Source organism: Lonchura striata, chromosome 2 (genome assembly GCF_046129695.1).
Source record: "Lonchura striata isolate bLonStr1 chromosome 2, bLonStr1.mat, whole genome shotgun sequence".
Taxonomy (NCBI): domain Eukaryota; kingdom Metazoa; phylum Chordata; class Aves; order Passeriformes; family Estrildidae; genus Lonchura; species Lonchura striata.
This window is the reverse complement of record NC_134604.1, coordinates 77,396,591-77,416,360: the sequence shown is the minus strand read 5'-3', so window position 1 is coordinate 77,416,360 and position 19,770 is coordinate 77,396,591. Positions and strand designations below refer to the sequence as shown.

The 19,770-nt window shown below is 39.2% G+C and overlaps 1 protein-coding gene across 10 annotated transcripts in view; it reads right to left on the bottom strand.

Moving 5' to 3' along the window:
- Window positions 1-954: 954 nt before the first annotated feature.
- Window positions 955-19,770, bottom strand: part of MBNL2 (muscleblind like splicing regulator 2) — a 106,126-nt gene continuing 87,310 nt past the window's right edge. For 6 of the 10 annotated variants that reach the window (XM_021530291.2, XM_021530294.2, XM_021530296.3 and 3 more), the window contains one exon: window positions 955-3,919. In XM_021530291.2, the coding sequence (XP_021385966.1) occupies window positions 3,792-3,919 (128 nt within the window). In that variant the 3' untranslated portion in view covers window positions 955-3,791. Of the gene's footprint in view, window positions 3,920-18,746; window positions 18,842-19,770 lie in introns of all 10 variants that reach the window. The other 4 variants (XM_021530293.2, XM_021530295.2, XM_021530297.3 and 1 more) reach the window with 1 other exon arrangement.

Here is a 19,770-nt window from a genome sequence, read left to right as displayed (position 1 = left end):
GCCCTGACCCTTCTTGGCACCTGACAACTGTCCAGGGTGGGGTTTAACATAACAAAGTGTCAACAGACAGGCTTCCCGCTCCCAAGTCATTAGGAGTTGAATTTTAATCATTTGCTGCTTCTGCTCTACAATGCCCTTGCAGCCCTCTAATGCTTCTGTTATTCCCTGTCCCTGCAAGTCATCCTATTTCTCCTCTCTATCCCACCTACCCATTCTCAGCAGGCTTCTGGCTCAGTATGACTGTGATACATCCAAATGGACTGGTTGACCCGGTGGTTTTTGACATCACTTGTGACTTTGGGCTCCTTTCAAACCAGCCCTGTGCTGATGAAGTGTAGACAACACTATGACACAAACTCTTCTTGATTCTGCAGGAATTGTATTTCCTTTCTTTAAAAGCATTAAAAAAGAAAAATAAATAAGAGAATGCAATGTGAAGTAACCATGGAGCTGCCAGCCAGAGTGTTTAATGTAATCCCTCCTCTGTCACTAGCTTGCCATGCAATCTCTGCCTGTGGGCACACAACCCCTCTGTGATACTGCTCTCTCCAGAGGAACTAGCAGATAACAGGGATTATTTGTTGGTGTAACACTCTTCAAGATGTAGGAAAGAAAAGAAGATGCAAAGGATGCGCCACCAAAAATTCACCATAATGGTCAGGCAATTGTGAGCCATACCCCTGGGATAACCAGTGCCTGCCTGCACCCCGGCATGCATGGGTGGGAGGCAAAGGGTCGGGCTGGCTGTTGGAGCTGTGTGGTGCAGAAGGGCATGGGCTTCCTCACACAGCATCCGCATGTCCGGCATCTGGGGACTGCACTCAAGGATGTGTTACCTGAACAAGCAATTAAGGAAAAAAAAAAAAAATACATACCTTCTAAAGATTCCTATATTTTGTTACCCCAGGCCCCTCTTCCCAGAGCATGCTACAAGAAAGGATCGCCCCGACTCCATTCTCATTTTAAAATGCTTCTTTTTATTTCAGTGGTTGTACATTGGGTGAATGAATTTAACGTCACAACAGAAATAGAATGGCTATTTAACAGACCACTAGTAATTATATATGTGGTAAAGGAGTGAATGGAGGGGTTTCATTTAACTGTTACCGAAATACTCATTGTACGTGTTGTCAATTATGCTGGATGAGAGAGGCAAACAAAAAGGTATTTTGGTGAGGTGCTGTATCCTTTGAAGAAAATAAGCAGAGACATCTCAAGTCACTTGAAACCATGTCCCAGCTACAGTATTTACTGTCTCCGTGTTGGCCCATCTCATGGTTCTTTTAGGGGGTTATATTTCTTGTTGTATTTCTTTTTAATTAAACAAAGCATTTAAAATTTAATCATTTTCATTAGACTTTTTTTTTAAAATATAAACAAAGTTTTGGCAAATAATATTTATACAGAAAAATAGTTTTAGATCTTCCCAAATTTTGAAACAGTCTATAAAATTACTTTATAAATAAATAAAATGCAGAATCTGTTGTACACATATTTGCACATATCTGTAATTGCCTCCTTACTGTTAGCATAGGTTTGTACTTGTACAGTTTTCAGGAATATTACAAAGTCATAAAGTCGGAAAGTGGATCTCTTATTAAAAATACATTTTCTTTTTTTGTCTGTCAGTTTATCTGGATGAAAGACCTGATGTATCTGAAGCGTCGTCATCCATGGGCAAAAAATAGGAATATTGGATTAATTGTAAAAAACATAGAATAAAAGTAATTTTGGAACATAAAAAGTTCACACAAAATGATGTCTTGAAGAGTTATCTACATAAAATATTTAAACATGGATAATTTACCATTTAGTATTATACAATAAACTACCCAAATGCCTAAATTAACTATTATAAAAAAATAAAAACAACTTTGACAGATATAGGCAAGTTGCAGTGTCAACTACCTAGTTATAATGACTGAGAAAGTCTACAAATATTAGTGTTTTAATAGTATATAATGGTGATACCTTAACTGCTAAAGTAACAAGTTAAGATACGTTATTTTCTCACAAATTAAACTAACGCAACGTTACAAGCACTATGTTAATTTTACAACCAAATTGTGATTATTTTTTTTTTTCGGATGATCAAATCTCCAGCTTTATATATAAATAGATAGTAATTAGACATCGGACAAACAAGATTTAGCCTGGAAAATAATTTCCTAGACAAATAATAATATGGTTAGTGCCTTCAGTCGTTCAGAACTGGCAGTGCTGCCAAAGTTTAAAATAGTTTACAATCAATCTGAAGAGGTTAAGTTAAAATACTGCAATCACTAGTTATGTTCACATAGAAAACTTATGCTGCAAACAATTATACATAATATCCACTTATAACAGCTGTCTTGTTTTTTTAAACAATAATTTAAAAACTATGTCATTTATGTGATACATGTGCAACATATAAAATGTGAAATATGAAATATTTGGTACAATAGTGCTTGAAACAAATCTCAAATCAAACAAATGAATTTTTAAGTATACATATATAATTACCTTGTAAATCAACAAAGTATTTAAAAAAGTAAACAACATTAAAATCTGCTTCATCCATATATATGTATGTATGTATATATAACATGTATATAATTGTATTAAAGATATCTTCATACTTTTGTGACATAAAATATGTTTGTAAATGAAAACAATTAAAAGAACTATTTTCTCCACTCTAATCTGGTTACAATCCTATAATCCAATTAAAAAAATGCAAATACAGTAATGATTTATTAAACTGAATCTCATTCTACATTCTTAGTGTTCAGTTAATAGCCTAGATTAAAGTCACCTATGAAGTTTCAGTGACTCAACTGAATTTTAATTAAATTAGAGTATCATACAATCTCTTCATCTACAGCCTTTTTTTTTTTTGCCTTTTCTTCTGTTAGTTTGGTCTTGTTTTTTGTGTTTTTTTTGTTTGTTTGTTTGTTTAACTTTACACTTCTAGAAATTACTTCTTAACAGCTTGGATCTTTTTGGTAACCTGACTATGAGTTTCAAAGATTATTCACGTCTGATGAGATTTGACTGTTGGCATCAGGCTCATTTTCATCAAGTCTGATGTGACAAAATTTAGGCACTTCTGCAAAGTCTATTTTAAAAACATTATAAATATACTCGTAAAATAATATTCTCAAGATTTTGTTCTTTTGGGGATTGAAAGGGGTATGAAGTTCATACTGTGCAAAATTTTTAAAATTTCTTCCGCTATTCTGCTATGATTCAAATGCAACTTCTCCATACAAGTCAAACACCAACCATGTGCATCTAAAGACTTTGTGCTTTACTTTGGACTTCTGGCTAAAAACATCAGATTTGCAGGATGATGTGCAGGACACCGGGCTGCGTTTCACTTCCTCTGTCTTGGAATCAACTCACCAAGGGAGCAAAACCAAGAGTTTTTTTTAACTGAGAAGAAAACCCCGAATCATAGTTTGGGTGGAAATTAAACCTGCAACTGGGAAAAGTTTTTAGTCAATGCAACTCAATTATTGCTGAGCTCGAAAGATTCATAAACATGGAATCTCTCGAGACTAACTGATCTGGACCATTTTTGTTAGGTGTAGTTATGGAGAAACGACAATATTTGCAATAATTAAACTATGCTTAGAAAATCTTTAAAACTAAATGTTATTCTTTATGTCTTGAAACATCACAGCTGGTATCAGGTAGTTAACTATTTTAGGTTGGAGTATAGTAAGCATACCATATTTAATATTCATATATGACATAGCAGCACTAGCTTTTTTGAGTTTTTGATTTGTCCATAAGAACAAATTCTTGACTTAGCATGCAGTTTGTGGCAACTCTAGAGAGGAGGAGACAGGGTAGTATGTACAGTAGCCGTGCTTGGCCGTCCGCAGGGAGGCTTCGTGACACTCTGTTCCGCTCCTGCCGGCTATTTCAGGATTATCTGTTGAGAGAAAGGGAGAGCGTGATCGTGCTTTTAGGTGACTCGGGGAGAGCAGTGAGCCCAGGCGGCCGGCGCTGGCCCAGCTGAGCTCAGGCACAGCTCACACAGGACATCATCCTGTGTGGGACAGCATCCCGTGTGGGACAGCGTCCCATGTCCTCAGGCTGCCTGGGAGGCGTTTGTGTCTCACACACCTGCTTGTCTTCCCCTGCACACAAGTCCTCATGTGCATGAGAACACACAGAGGGAGCACTTTACGTGTCAAAATACTGGAGGGCAGTGCTGAATCCAGGGCCTGGCCAGAGGCAGGGTGTGCACCCTCAGTGCCCTGCCTATCAGTGGAGATGGAAGTCCTGCAGCTCCTGGAGGAGCTCAAAAAAGTGCATCTGCGCTTGGGGCGACTCTCCAGCTCCCACTGTGCTCCCAGAAAGTCAGGAATGATCAGGGGAAACAGTGGAGGTAGGGCTCCTTGCCACTAACAAGCAAAAAGATGTACTGGGCTGGGTGTTTTTATGAAGCAAATGTGTCTTTTCAATGCACTTTCAGCAACTGCTTAATCTCTAAAAAATTTAACTGCAGATCAGTGAACTTGAGAGGTTTTCTCACACTTCCTTATGGCAAGGATTCTAGGGGGATCACCACAGTGGTACCTCTGTGTACCTAACTAGTCACTAACCTTGCTGCTTCACCTTCATGGTGTCTCAAATGGAGGGTGAAATAATCATTTTACAGGTGTATTTTACTTGTGCTTCCAATATTGTAAAGGTTAAATGCACAGTGTGCTAAGCAACCAACTCCACCTTCTCACAGTATTGGAAAATGGTTCAGATTTCCATCACCTGCCTGAAATGGCTGTCAGTAAAAGTGATACCAAAAGGCAGAGGTGTGGTATTTCATCATGCCATTGCTATCCTGTGCTCCAAACTCAAGCACAAGTCAAGGAATTAGGAGTGTATTGCCTGCTCTTCCTCTTTCAATTGGCATATTTTTAGGCTGTATTTGCAGGTGGTATGCAAGGCAGTCATGACAGCACTTGGACCTACTTGTGTATTATGAAGCTAGACCACTACTTAATGCAATATTTGTATTAAAAGGAGGGGGGGAAATGGTGTTTGGAAAGAAACTTAAGCAACATACTACCTCTGACATACACACCATCAAAAAGAAACATGCTTGGCTCTGCGTGGCAGGCACTCATCCCAGTCCCCTGCCCATCACCCCACTGCTCCTCAAAGCTGCCCTGCCTCGCTCTCTGTACACAAGCACCATCTCCCTGAACCCAAGGACCTTGCCAGCAAGCCAAAAAGCTATCCTTGATTGCCATCAGCTCTGGAATTCTGGTGACACGTGAGGCCCCGTTGTAATGACACTGTACAAACACCTGCTGCTCCAAAGGACTTAACATCTAAATACATCATGCACACAACAAGGACATACATTTTTAATGAACTTCCACCCATTGTGAGTTTGTTAGCTTATCGCCTATCTTCTGTTTCCTTTTGAAATAACAAAGAAATACCTTTGCTCAAATAATAAAGCCCTGTCTGTGATAACCCTGGTCCAGCTCCAGCACAGTGATTTGACAATACATATAAAGAACACAGCCATGCTGAAAATAAGAAATGACCAAGATTTTCAGCACTGGTATTTTTAGCATGTTACAACCCAACATGTCAGTGTAATTAATAAAGCAGCTATAGCTACACTGGGTTAGCTATAATCACACAAGTGTATTTAAAGGATCCTAAGGTCTCACTTCATGGGACATAACCTGAAACTTGCTCAATAAGTTTTTTACTTAGTAAAATCCCAGAATTTCAGGCACTGTAGCTGACTACATCATCTGCCAACTTTTGAGGGGATAAACTTGCATTTTCTATAGCTTTTTTTTCTCAAGTACAGGGAGAGAGGTAACTGCCCCTTGTGCCAAGATTACTTTGGTCAAACGGTCCCACAAGACTGGTGTTCACAGTTTCCCCAAAATGCGTGACAGAGAAGTCAGAGGGACTAATCTCAGGCTGTTTCTCAGGAAAATGGTAGGACCAAGTGCCACTCATCCTGCTGTATGCCAGGCAGGACAGAGGGGTCCTGGACAATGTGAAAGAGCAGAGACTCCTTCTCTTCCCTGCCCTGGTGAGTGGCAAAGCCCAAGGTAAGAACTTCACTGCTGAGTCCCTATTCCCGACTTCTCTCCCATCAAAACTCAGGAAAACAGCAAAGACAATGTGAACACTTTCCCTTTCTGCACAAGCATGTCCTGTTTATGGGTTGCAGGTGCCAGAGGAGCAGCTGGAGCTCTCACTGCCATGCCTCTCCTGCTGCCAGTGGCTGTGGAGCTGGCTTGCTCCCACTGCATCATCCTCGATGTGCTGCCCCTTGTACAAGGGCCCTAACTAGGGCATGTTGCACCCGGCTATTCCTAGTACATGTAGGAGTCCTCCTAGGAAAAAACCCTAAGTCTCTCCTTCAGAACAAGCTTCTCCAGTGCAGTCACAGAACTGAGGAGCTACATTGTTTTTTTAACCTTAGCCACAAAGTGTAAAATGTCTCCCATAGTCTTTAATTACATGTTCACACCTTATTTCTCAAAAGATATCGCAACTCTGACACAGCTACATACACAGGCATCAGCTTCTGCCACTGTTTTTTTTTCGCTGTGTCTGACAGAGAAACATATAATTCTAAACTATTTTACATGGAAAACACACTGTGAACTTCTCCTGTTTAATCTACAAATGAAGTAATAAACTGTGATGGAAGGCATCACTGCTTATTACTCCATCACTTGCATGCTGAAAAAGGAGAAGCTGTACTGCAATCCCTGCAAACACTTTGACAGAGTCTGCACTCCTTTGTTACTTGTAAATAGGTCCAGCTACCTTCATGTTCACTACTCTTTGAAGAATTACATCTCAGATGCACATATATATGTCTTGTCATATTTACTCTGATACTATTATAACATTCTACTTCACAGCAACAGGATGTAATGCCATGACACTTTTACCATAGTATATATAAGAAAAAACCCTGAAAAACAAGATCATATAAAGACAAGTCAAGCATGGAAATGCATTTTCTCATGCTCTGAATAGTTAAGATCTACAGATGTGGATACAGACATGCCAGAAAACACTCCTTCTGCTGTTGCAGTAAAACATCTAATAAGAAGACTATTTCCAGCATAAGCAGAATGGCCTGGCACTTAAGAGTCTTGAGTAGCAGCTCACAGAAGATTTAAGGGCTTTTTTTTTTTTGTGGTAATCAAAGACAAAGGTACCCTCTCCATCATCTTCTTGCTTGGTACCTGTCTGAAGTGGCAGAAAGCTGTCTACCCTTTAGATTAAAATCATTCACACTGTGCCAGTGATAGTTAACAGACCTCACTGAAACTACTAACACAACGAGTGAACCTAAATTTCTGCAAACCACTTTCTAAATTCACTCCTCAAATTTTCCAGCTCTTTAGAGGTGACATTTTCAGCTCCTAAATGTCAAGCCTTTCTTCCCTATCAGAGCATGCCTCTTTTAGACCTTTAACTTCAGGACTTCTGAGTTATCATAGTGGTCATTAAGCCTCTTATGCAACACAGAACATCCCAAAATTCAGGGTTGCTTATAAAGGTGATGCAGTTCTGAAGTGTCATCCAGGGGAATGACCACCAAGAGAGATGTCACTGCCAATGGTTTCAGCTTCTCACCAACTACCAGTGCAGATAGATCGATTTGGGAGCTCCTCAGACCTGGCAAAGGTGGCTGTGATCAGTCATTGTCTCAAGACTTAAAAAGTAAAATTGAAAGTCTTTTAAATCAAAGTAGAAATTACATTTTTGTGAACTCTTTTCTGACACCCAGGTTACTGCTTTACTTGATACAGTTCATGGAATTGACCAAATTATAGAGAATCATGACTAGGTTCTAGGAATTACAAGAACACTGGCTTGGGATTTTCTGTTTTGAAGCTACAATTAACAAAGCTTCTTTATAGTCTTTGACTTAAATTCATTTTCCATTTCTAGATTTATTATACAATGATAAATAACAGAAAATTTACCATTCTGCACAAATTCAGTATACATGAACTCTTGTTCAACTAAAGACCTGTCACAGTGGATCAGCTGGAAAACATGACTTTGCATCTACCACTGACATGTTTCTTTTTCTGAAGTTTTGAAATTATTACTCCAAAATACAGTGTGCTTTATAAGCCCTAATATATTTTAAGAAGATGTTAAGATTCTATTTGATCTCTACATTACAAAGCACTTACCTCTCCAAAAATTAACTCAGACATAGCAAACATTCTGGTCTGCTCAGCCTTCCATTTTGAAAGCAATGTAGTAATAGGAGTTTCTTGTAAACAGGATTTACCTCAGAGCATTTCAGACACTAATGCCTCAGCCGGTCACCCATTTTACATCTTCCTAGGCTACCTCAGGCAACTTATTTTAGCATGAGACAGATTATCAACTCATGATGCTTTTTTGCCCTCCACCAAATGAAAGAGTCTGTGGTGAACAGTTTGCACCAAGTTATTTAACTTCCAAACACCTGCATCAGGATAGATGAACCCTTCCACAGTGACATTTTCTGTTTGCATGTTTTTCACACGAGGAGCAGACTGGTCAGATATATCTGGGGTATACATTAAAAATGACAGATATTTTCAGACAGCCAGCTCATATCAGGCTGTCTCATAACTTCTCTCTCTTTCTAAAAATAAAAGTAACACCAAGTATTTCTTCCCTTATGACAAGGAAGCCAAGACTATTTATATTTCCCCATGCCTTTGGGAAATGCCTCCATGTCTTTATTTTTCATCTTCTCTTAGAATGTTCTCTTGTTGTATGTGCCTTGTTCCTTTTCTTCAAAATAAACAACTTTTTTTCTTTTTTTTTTTTGTTTAATTAGTAGTGGAAAAAGATGAGTAAATGTTCAGACATTTACTGAAAGTAATCTCTATTGTATCAGTTATATCTGTTCTTATTTAATTTTACATAGCCTTACAGATGGACTTTTTCACCTCCTTTTCCCCACAAACTCTGCAGCAGCACGTCCATAGAGCAACATCCCAAACATTCCACTTGATCACACCACGGCTTCCACTAATGGTCCCACAGGATAGGTTTTGCCCCTGTCCTGACCACTGACAGCAGAGCCAGCTCCAACTCTTGCTTGCATTAAATGCAGCTTGGACTTTTTCCTTTGCTACTCCTTCTCCCCTGAAACCTCATTCTCATTTCCAGCATATTATCATTTAATGGACATGTGCTTTGTTTTATTCACTAACCATGGCCCTCTCTTCAATCCAAGACTGAAGGAGGATTTTCTCTTATTGCTTTTCCATTAATCCAGTGCAACCCAAATATATTTGTCTACTTTCCTCATCAATAAGATGATCTCTGATCATCTCACAGTGAGTGAGATGTCTGGGCCACAGATGGCTGCCTGCCCATACAGGGTCTAACACGGGGGCATCAGGTGTTTCCTGAGGGCTGGAGGTCCTATTTCCTTGGCTTCCTCATAGCCCATTCCCTCACATGGTAATTCTGGTGCCCTGCGCCATCCTCTCTTTTCTTCTCCAAATCTGAGTGTGCCCAGTGCTGCCTGTCCCATATGTTGAAAATATGCCTCTGGAAATGGCTGAGGGTCAGATGTCCACACTGAAGTGGACACATCTGCTCACACATTTTCATTTCATCAGGCACAAGCTGTTGGCCATCAGAGTGTCATAAAGCTGACAAAGACTTTGTCTGAATCCAGCTCTTCATGATTATCTAAAAAAAAAGTTCCAGACAATTATGGGATCCCAAAAGGTTCAGGGATTCAGCAGCATAATTTTTCTCATCGAATTGTCACAAGGTCCTGAAAGAAGAGACCAAAGCTACTTGTGCTGGCAACTCCTTACTTATGAGCTTCAATAGGTGTTTACTCAAGTAATAATGTACAATATTTAAGTTCAACTTAATAAGGATTTACTCACTCTGGAGAAACAGAGGATTAGTTGGTTTAAAAATGAAAGCAATCTGGCTTTATTTATTCTTCTTTAAAGTAATAAATAATGCAGTGCTAAAAATTCATCATAACATACTCTAATATATTCTACCAAAATCTATTTTTAATTTATTGCAGAGGCAGCAGACACTGCTGAGAAAACCACTGCTGCAGTATTTTAGGAGCACCCATTCAGTGACTGTTTTAGATAGCCACTCAATTTTACCTCCCAGCAGGTCTGAGCTACTGCAATAATCTGTATTTTTCACTTCCTGCTTTTAGATTGTTTTCCTCCTCTTCTTAAATTTTAGAAACTACCAGAATAGGCTTTCACAGAGAAACTGATAGCACAAATGAGTGAAAGCCAAGCCCAAGTTGTGCATTATCCATGGAAGTGCCCATATTTCTTTTGCAGTGGTGTTACTTCTCCACCCTGACATCCTCACTTAGCCTTTTTTTTAACAAAACTTGCTTTGCATTTTCCTTTTAGACACCAAGCATGCCCACATCATGCAACATGAGGCTGCCACTACAGATACAGCATCCTTTTTGGGCGAAGGCACCACTGCAAACAGAGCACGGCTGGCACATCTTCAGACTCCTCAGCAGTTATCACCACTCTGAAACCCCTCCTCTCCCAAAACCTGGCACTCCAGTTCAGACTCCCTTCAAAGCAAGAGACAACATCCAGAACTAAACTTGAACACAGAAAAGTATAAAATGTATGTTCATCAAGGTTACTCCTAAGACTTGAGTCAGTTTTATAAAACTCACAATACACATAAATCTTACCTTCCTGACTTTTGACTACTTTCCACTTCCCTAATTTTCTTCTTATCTGATTACTCTCACATAAACAGACATGCATACTGTTTCTCTGTGTTCCATAGCAGGTAATATTGCATCAAAAATGAAGTCAGGCAAGTTAGCAAATTTTTGCGTCCAGCTGAAAGTCACAACAGATACAATCAACAAAAATAAATATACAGATGTTTCCAGTGCAGCCTCCTGCACACTCAAAGCCAAAGACTGGCATTTCTAGTAGGCAATAAATCATACACCAAGATAAAAATATGATCTTTTTTTAATTAAAGGGAAAGTACTTGGAGCACCTAGAGATGTCCAGATGCAATTATTTTAAAGGACAGGATCCCAGAGAAGTACATCTGGAGTTCCACAGTGCTCTTTGTTAAAATTTTATGATGGAAAAACCTGGACTCACATGGAGCTGTGTGTATAAACCATGAAACAAACTCATTTTCTCCCAAATGCCTACAAAATTAGTGGACCTCAGAAATCATTTTCTACGTTTAATATATGCCCCCAAAGACTTTTACTTCACTTGTCGAAGTATCAGTTGTTGAATAATTGAAAGCAAGAACATAAAAAGAAGTTATCATAGCAAATATCAACACTTTTTCTTTACACTCTATAACAGGGAGGGAAAATCTGTTTTGATTTTTGTTATATTGTTATATAAAAGAATGAAGCCTTTGCATACTGCTGACGCTGTGCGACACTGCCATCTAGCAGGATACCAGAGGAAGTCAGGTTTTAATCCTGTACAGGGGAGAAGGGTATGATGGGAGAATTTATAAAAAAAAAAAAAAAAACAAAAAAAAAAACAGAACAGAGATTTTTCCATTTCTTCCCCACTGGCTTCTTGTATATGAACATGCAATCTAAAGTTCCACACACCAGCCTGCTGGAACTTTTTATCATCTACAAAGAAACAACTTGCTATATTAAGAGGCCAAAAAAATATTAAAAACAAAGACTTGGTAAAGTTTGCATTAAACTAAAATAGTTCCATTATATTTTGCAGGGTAATCTTTTAGTTCTGCTTCTCTGGTGCTTTAGAAAATAGCTTTGCCACTTATTTTGTACCATCAGTTGTTTCAAGGCAATTCAAACAATGTTTTCTTGACACTGTTCAAATTTGCTGTGGGCTTTAATATTGGTAACTCTCACTTCTTGAGTCTGTGAGTCCCAGCTACTTACCTGTGTCAGACAAAATAACTTGAGTGAGATGAGTCTTGTGATTCTTGTGTGTCTAGCATGAAAGAAGCAGCAAGCAGTTTAAGTTTGCCCTTCCTACTGTGATAAGCTATTGCTGTTTAAATACCTACTCTAGAGAAATGATTCTTCATGATCAAGGGCCACTTAGATTTGTTTTTCTAGCCTGGTGCAGGTACAAAGCAAGATGGTCAGTCCTTAGGTGGGCTCACTAGATGCCCAACACTGTTCTGCTCTGAGCTGGCTCCCTGCAAGTATTCCCTCTGATAATTTGTCTGAGGATGGAACCTGGTCCTCTGTCTCATTTTCTGGACTTTTCCAAGTCAGATTCAAATTATTCTTTCTGTTGTTGGAACAGAGTTTTCTATAGGAGCATTTAACTTGGAACTTTATGGAATTTTTAGATCAAAACTTTCAGTCAGGAAAAAAACAAAACGAAACTAAAATTATTTAGATACTCATTATTCCTAGAAGAAGTGCTTTCCTACCTGTTCCCTCATTCCCCCAGAAACAGCAGTTAAAGGTTTTCTATGAATTTTGCATAGGCTCTTATTTGTAATGTTCTTTTATGCTGGCACTGAGGATGTAAACAACATTTGTTTCCGCTTCCCACCTTCTTTCTCAAAAGCTTGCTTTTAAACAACAACAGAAAGTCCATTTCCTACTATTTACCAGATTTTCCAATTCATTTTCTCAGCATATTGCTACTTTTCTCCCTGTTTACAAGTACAGCAGGTTTCCATGAAGAAGAAAGGGAATGTGAGACAGTAAAAGCCTTGTCAGCAGCGCTATGGGCAGCTCTCACTGGGCTGGATGGCCTCCTGGAGCTACAGAGCAATGGAGGGGAAGCCCTGCTGGGGGACACCAAGGAACATTTGCACGAGGGAGCGACTGCCATGTCTGCTTTGTGCAGAAGGAGACATCACCTCGAGTCAGTGCCCCATGATGTTCTGGTCTGAGAAGAATGAACCACGCCACCTTGGGAGAGGTGCTGCCTTTGTGGGCACCTTGGCAGGGAGGTGCTCTGTTGCTGCACGTCCTGGCTCTGCTCCCTCCTGACTAAGCCACCACATGGTGTCCCAAATCCCAAAAGCTTGGCATGTTTGTATTTTACACTATGTTAACTAGTTTTTGAATTCTTGGGCAAATATTTTAATTGTCCTTTTGTTTGCGACACTCAAACATAACTATTTTTAATTTTGCTTCATTGTATTCTAACAGATTTTGACAGAACTGAAGGCTACTGAATGATTTCATAATTAATATCTGCTAATTGCCACCTAATTCCGTGCAAATGCTGATGCCTAATTTAAAGCAGCTGTGCCAGATAATCACAAGCCTTAGCATAAGACAGCCTATTGATCTTATATTTCTTTTTAGATACAGGCCCAAAGTATTTCTTTTTTTTTTTTTTTTTGGATATGTTCTTTACTATTTCCTTCTTGGTAAGAGGTCATATAACCTGTAGAATAATGTCACCAAGTAACATCTTTAAGCAGCATTCTCTCTATTTTTATACTATCAGCCTCTGCCCATTTTCATTAGTAAAAAAAAAAAATAGACACAAACTATTCTGAGCTGATGTGATGTGAACAAGATTCACATTTGTTGGAATTGTTTGGAATTTCATATATGTCCTCTAATAACCAGGAACTACAGAAACACTCACTGAACCTGAGAACACAGATTAGGACACAGAAATGCTGGTGTCTTAACCCCCTGCCATACTCACTGAGGTGACACAACCTAGCCAAGTAAGCCAATAAAGCCTGGAGATCCCTTCATGTGGTCATCAGCTGCAGGCTTGGGTCATGTGCTCACCAGGGTTTTAGCAGCACCTGGGCTAAGGCCTAATGTCTCTTGCCTGTCATCCAGCTGCCAGTTCAGAAGTAGGTGTGCAAATTTGTCTATAGGTCCTGTATTGCATCTGCCAAGCTTGTGAAAATGTCTTGGGTAATGTAGACATCCAAGGTTATCTTAAGACAATCTCAAACACCACCAGACACATGTTTAGGCAACCAAGCCAAGCCCTGAGAGACTTTTGAAGGACAAGCCAGGCTACACTCCGGATTTCATCTGACTGGGCTGATAAACTTCACAGTCCAGAATGGGTACTTAAACTTATATCTTGCATGTAGATACCCATACTTAGACACCAACACTAGAGTGTCTTAATTTTGGGCTGAGTTCTAACCTTCTAATCCTTGTAGGACTCACCAAGATATATATATATATATATATATATATGGAACAGTACTGAGGCTTTCTAATTTAGAAATTTAAAGCCCCCACAAGGAGGTGCTTGCCATTATTGAAAACTGAACTTCAGCCCCAGAAGTCCAAATAGCATCTCTCTTAAATAATGTCAGGATAAACCATCCTTTGTTAAATTACCTTTGGTGTGAAGGGTGGAGGAAGTCACATTTTTCTGCATTTCCATTAACAGGAACATCCTTATCTCTGTCTAATCTTTCTCAAGTTTATAATCCTGTATTTGCTCATAAAGCAAACAGAAAACAAGAAGAGAAAAAATACTTCCAAAATAATTTTCCTTAAGATCTATGATTTTTATATCATCCTGAATCTGCAGCACTGTACATTCCTAGCCTCAGAAAACAGTCAGTAAATATTGCTCTTTCCCTCTACAACCACCTAAAAGGAGGGCACCAAGGTGGGGATTGGTCTCTTCTCCCAAGTAACAAGTGATAGGATGAGAGAAATTAGATTGGATATTAGGAAACATTTCTTCATGGAAAGGGTTGTCAAGCACTGAAAGAGTGCCCAAAGCAGTCACCATCCCAAGGCATTTAAAAGATGTATAGCTGCTGCACTTTGGGGCATGGTTTAGTGGTGAACTTGGCAGTCCTGGGTTAACAATTGGACTCAATGATCTTAGAGGTTTTTTCCAACCTAAGTGATTATGTGATTCTACCCATCAGTGAAGCTCAGCAGGTAACAGTTTCCTTGCTTGCTTGAGTATTGCTAGTCCACTAGCTGAAGGAGTAACAAAAGCTTTGTTAAAGATCTCTGAAGTACATACTTACATACAAAGACTATATTAATATTTTAAGCAGGACATCCTATGTACCTCTGTCCATATGCATGCACTAGAGGGAGCTAGGACCAAACCCTAGGTATTCATGTCCTAACACTGCTTCTCACCATCATTTCACACAGCTTCAAACTTTGCTCCAAGAAAACACTGGTAGCATCTTCAAACAACTGAACTGAAAGTTCTTCAAGCATCTGCTGCTGAAGTGGGGTTAAGCAGCTGAGGCTTCAAGCCCTATCCCGGCAGGAATGGCTGGAGCAATTGTGAAGAGCAGAAAAGGGGAAGGGCCTTTTACCTCTGATCAGTCATGCTCCTGCACGTGTACCTTTCCAGCTACCTTTCACTAGAAAGCTGAAATCTCTTCCCCTCTATTCCCTCTCATCACAGCCTGGCAGCTACAGTAAGTGGGGCAATTTGCTGCATCCTGTTTACATTGCATTGCACCAAAGCGATTCTCTTCCCTTCTGAAGTACACTGTGAGAAAATTATTTTAAAAACCTAAACTTTGTAAATCAGGAAAAGCAAGGGATGCCAGATTTTCCATATGTTTTTAACTGGTGTCACCCTGCACAGATGTACACAGTACAGCCTTTAATTCTACACAATCTTTCCATGTGCCTTGTGCCATACATTGAACACACAATGCCCAGAGCTGCTGGCCAAGCAGGACTGACAGCATGTACCAATGCAGGTGTATTTTGAACTCTTACTCATGTTATTTTCTGAAAGAAAGGATATACAGAAGACATGAGACATAGTGACTTTTTTTTTTTCAAAAGAGAAATTGACAGCACATACTAAATAATTTACTGGACCCAACAGAGTTATATTTTATTAGTCATCAACTGAGATTCCATAACTTTTGGGATGTTGACTTTTCCCTTCCACTTGTGCTTCAAAGACACTAGGATCATCACACTCAATCCCAGGAAGACCCGCAATCTTTCCCCAGGTCAGAATACTAAACCAAATGATATTAAAATAAATTATTAAGCCCTGCTAAAACTTTCTTTTCATGCCCACAATAGTGAGGAGAAGCTGTGGGAGCTAAAATGGGACAAGCTGAAGGCTGGAGGTTGTAAAAAAAAACTGTGGTAGAGACACTGGAAAGAGGAAACTGTACCTCGCAGGTATGTAAAGCAGTGTGGCACAGACTAGAAAAGGAAATTTTATCTGGTTGAGAATAAAACAGTCCTTTTCTGAAATACTCAGGAGAGTTTAAACCCATACAAGAGGACACAAAGAATGCTATGGTCATGAACAAAGTCATGCTAATTACCAAGTTAATAACCTGCTCCTGTTATGTTTCTTGGGTTAAAGAAATACTGAGAATTTGAGCCATAGAGTTACCATACGGCTTTCCTAGCATTGTAGCTTTGTCTCAAATCTTAGGATGTAGTAAATAAACAGAAAACTTAAGAGTTTTGTCTCTTATAAAGAACAATGAACTACTACTGCTTTCCCTACTTTGAAGTACATGTTTTTTAACAGTGACTTTTAAAAACTTACAATGACTAAAACAAAGACAGGAGTGAGGAAAAAGAAGACTGTGATGGCACATGCTACAGAAGCAAACAAGCTCCTGAGGTGGGACTCATCTACATGTGCAGTGGTGCAGAGCTTTGGTAAAGCACACCTATATTCAATCTACAGGCAAGGGACAGAGGAAAGACCCTCCAGGGCAATTTACCCTACCCTAACACAGACCTCCAGAAAAGCAGACGATCTAGATGCCAAACTTACAAATGGCTGAAGTTAAACAAGTGAAACCCATCCTCCTGTTAAACCATCCATTAATTTCAGCATGGAATTGTATGTACACACACACACATACATATGTGCAACTAGATAAATACAGAAACCTTCTACAATCCCTGTTAAATTTAAAATGCTATAAGCCTCCAATGCAAACAAAATCTGCACTGGGAAAGAAGGGGCTCTGCCTTCCTTCCTGATAGATGAGGAAGAGCATTAAGGTACTCCTTTGTCTTCTCAGTGGCACTAGTTACTTGCATGAAAGGGTTCCCATTAACTTTAATAAAAAAAAAAAATACTGCTTACTGGTCCTTTTGTAGGCATCCATGTATTTATTCTACCTTCAGCCACAGTCAGCCCCTCTAGCACTCAGGATTGGAGGTGGTGGACCTGCCCCAGCTACATTTCTGTGCTGGAGAGGGTCCCTGGCTCAACCTCTCCCCAAACTATCCCATTTTCTCTTAATCCCTTAGCATCTTCAAAGCCCTCTGTTGCCACTTTGAGATCACAAAACTACAATGGATACCAGCAAACATTTTTCTGCTGTAGACACTTCTGGGAAGGACTGTGTAACACACCATTGGCCTGCTGCACTTTCATTCTTGACCCAGGTGTTTTTTACAACCTAGCTCATAGAAAAGTAAGCACAAAACAACAATAACCCTCTTTTGATGAAAATGCTAGAAGCAAAAACATCATCATGTTGGCAAATGAATCTTAAAAAAACCCGAAGAAAATGGACTGGTTTGTATTTCTTTAAGAAAGTAGGATGTATTTCAGAGGTAGTATATTTTTCCTAAATTATTAAAAATAAACTCTTGACGCAACTTCTATTTTTCCACGGGATACCTCAATAGTTTTGGGAATGCCAGTAAAAAAAATAAACCTGTTAGTATAACATTATTAAGCAAAACATTTTTGCAGATTTCTTTCTAAGTCCTTGGCAAGTGGAAGGGAAGGAACCAATAGGACAGCATTTCTCCTGGGTCTGCAACAGCTTGTCCATCTGTCCAGGAACAACACAAGGAAAGATGATGGTGACATAGCCCTTTGGTTTCTTCTGGTGAGCAAATCTGCTTGTTTGCTTTTCCATCTGACCTCTCAGCACTTGAAGGGAACACATCTCAGGTGGAAGTGTCTGAGCATGGTCCCAGAGCAAGAGAAAAGCCAGAGTGACCCAACTGCTGTGCAGACTCATCTCTCGGCACATCAGGGTGGGAATCATCCCAACAGACGATTCAGAGCTACACACCCCAGGCTGCAATTTATATGTCTTCCCTGGGAATTAGGTCCTGCAGGAGGAGGGGAAACCCAGCCAAAATGAAAACTGCTTAATGTAAACTGCAGAAGAGGAGGAGAAAGTATCATCCTTCCTAGCCTATTCAGATAATAACCCTCAGGATGCTTTCTATCAATGTGCCTCCTTAGGGAAATATAATTCCCAAGGTTAAAGATACACTTTCAAATATAAAGCGGGCATAGCCATAAATATCTTGACTGCTGTTTCAACCACTCGTATTTACAGAAAACATTCAATTTTTTTTCCAGCTGCCTTGTCCTGCTTGTGATTTTTTGACAGCTTCCATGCTTACAAATTAGTCACTTCCACACCTCATGGAGAAGGCTACATTAACACACCCAAATGTTTAAACCTGCAAGGATCTTCCTTTTAACTTAGGAGTTAATAATAGACTTTTGTAAGTAGTCGAGTGCTGTGGTGATTCTAACTCCAGCTGGGTTAATTACACAATAATTAGGTACAAACATCGCAACACAAAACACAGCTACATCATTATTTGCAACAAATGTTAACTCTAAATAAGTGCAACCTGTCCCACAAACACTTGCTATAAACGACTTAAAAATAAAAGTAAAATTTGATGGGGTAAACACAGAAATAAAAAAAAAATTCTCTGTGAGAATTTTTTTTGTTAAAAAAAATAAAATAAAAATCTCAGCACTCATTTAGAGTTCAGGATCTTGTGAAAGAAAGCTTTAAAAGGAGCAAACCTGATTTGCTGTGGCTGTTGCGGCGAAGGGAACACTTGTTGCAGGAGTTGTTGCTGCAGAGACAGTGGCGGCCGTAGCGTTGTGCATCATGGGTACTTTCAGGAGGGGAACCATGGAAGCAATGAACAGGAGGGTGCAGCATTATGGTAAGAGAAGTGGTATTTTTGGCATGGTGAATATCAAGAGCGGCAAGCCATCGTCATGGGTTAAACCGGCAGATGGCATGCAATCACAGTGCAAAGCGAGAAAGCGTGGCGGAGAAATAAAAAAAAAGGGAAAATAGCTTATTACAAGTACAATTAAAGGAAGGTTGTCAACACAATCGGCGATTCCCAGAAAAAAAGAGTAAGAACCACTGAAAATGCAAGTGCTGTCTCTAAGATGAAGATTAGTTGTGCAAACGAGGCCTTTACCGAAATAGCCCATTACCTGCGGATTGTTACATATGCAATTTGTTTTCCCCCAGTACAGCTATAATGCACTTCAAAATAAAATCCTACTAAAAAAACTCCAGTGGTGTGTACTGGGAAGAAAATTGTTAAATGTTCATCTTAATTTTTAAATTCAATTAAAAATTAATGATTTTCATGTATGTTCATTTTGAAGTAAGATAGGTACTCGCTGTCTTTCTTTATAATCCAATTAATGCGTTTTTTCCTACTAGTACTGCATAACTATTTGACTTTATCAGAGTTAAATTACCATCTGCTTGAGGGAAAAATCAGGAGAGGGATGATAATAATTATCCTGATATATACTACTTTGTTTGACCTAAAAAAGCAAGATCGATTTTGTGAAAGACACTGCTTTTGCTCATTTTAAGAATGAATTTTAGTCAGCATCTTCATGGAGGAATTATTAATTTGATGTTTAAAGGCTTGATATTTTAACTGTTTATGTGAGTAGGCCCAAAACCCAGAAATAAAATCACTGGACAGGGCAATAGAAAAATACTTTTCTGTCTCAGAGGCTGTTGCATTGGACTATCCACTTTGCATGCCCAAAATGTTAACTTCAAGCTGCA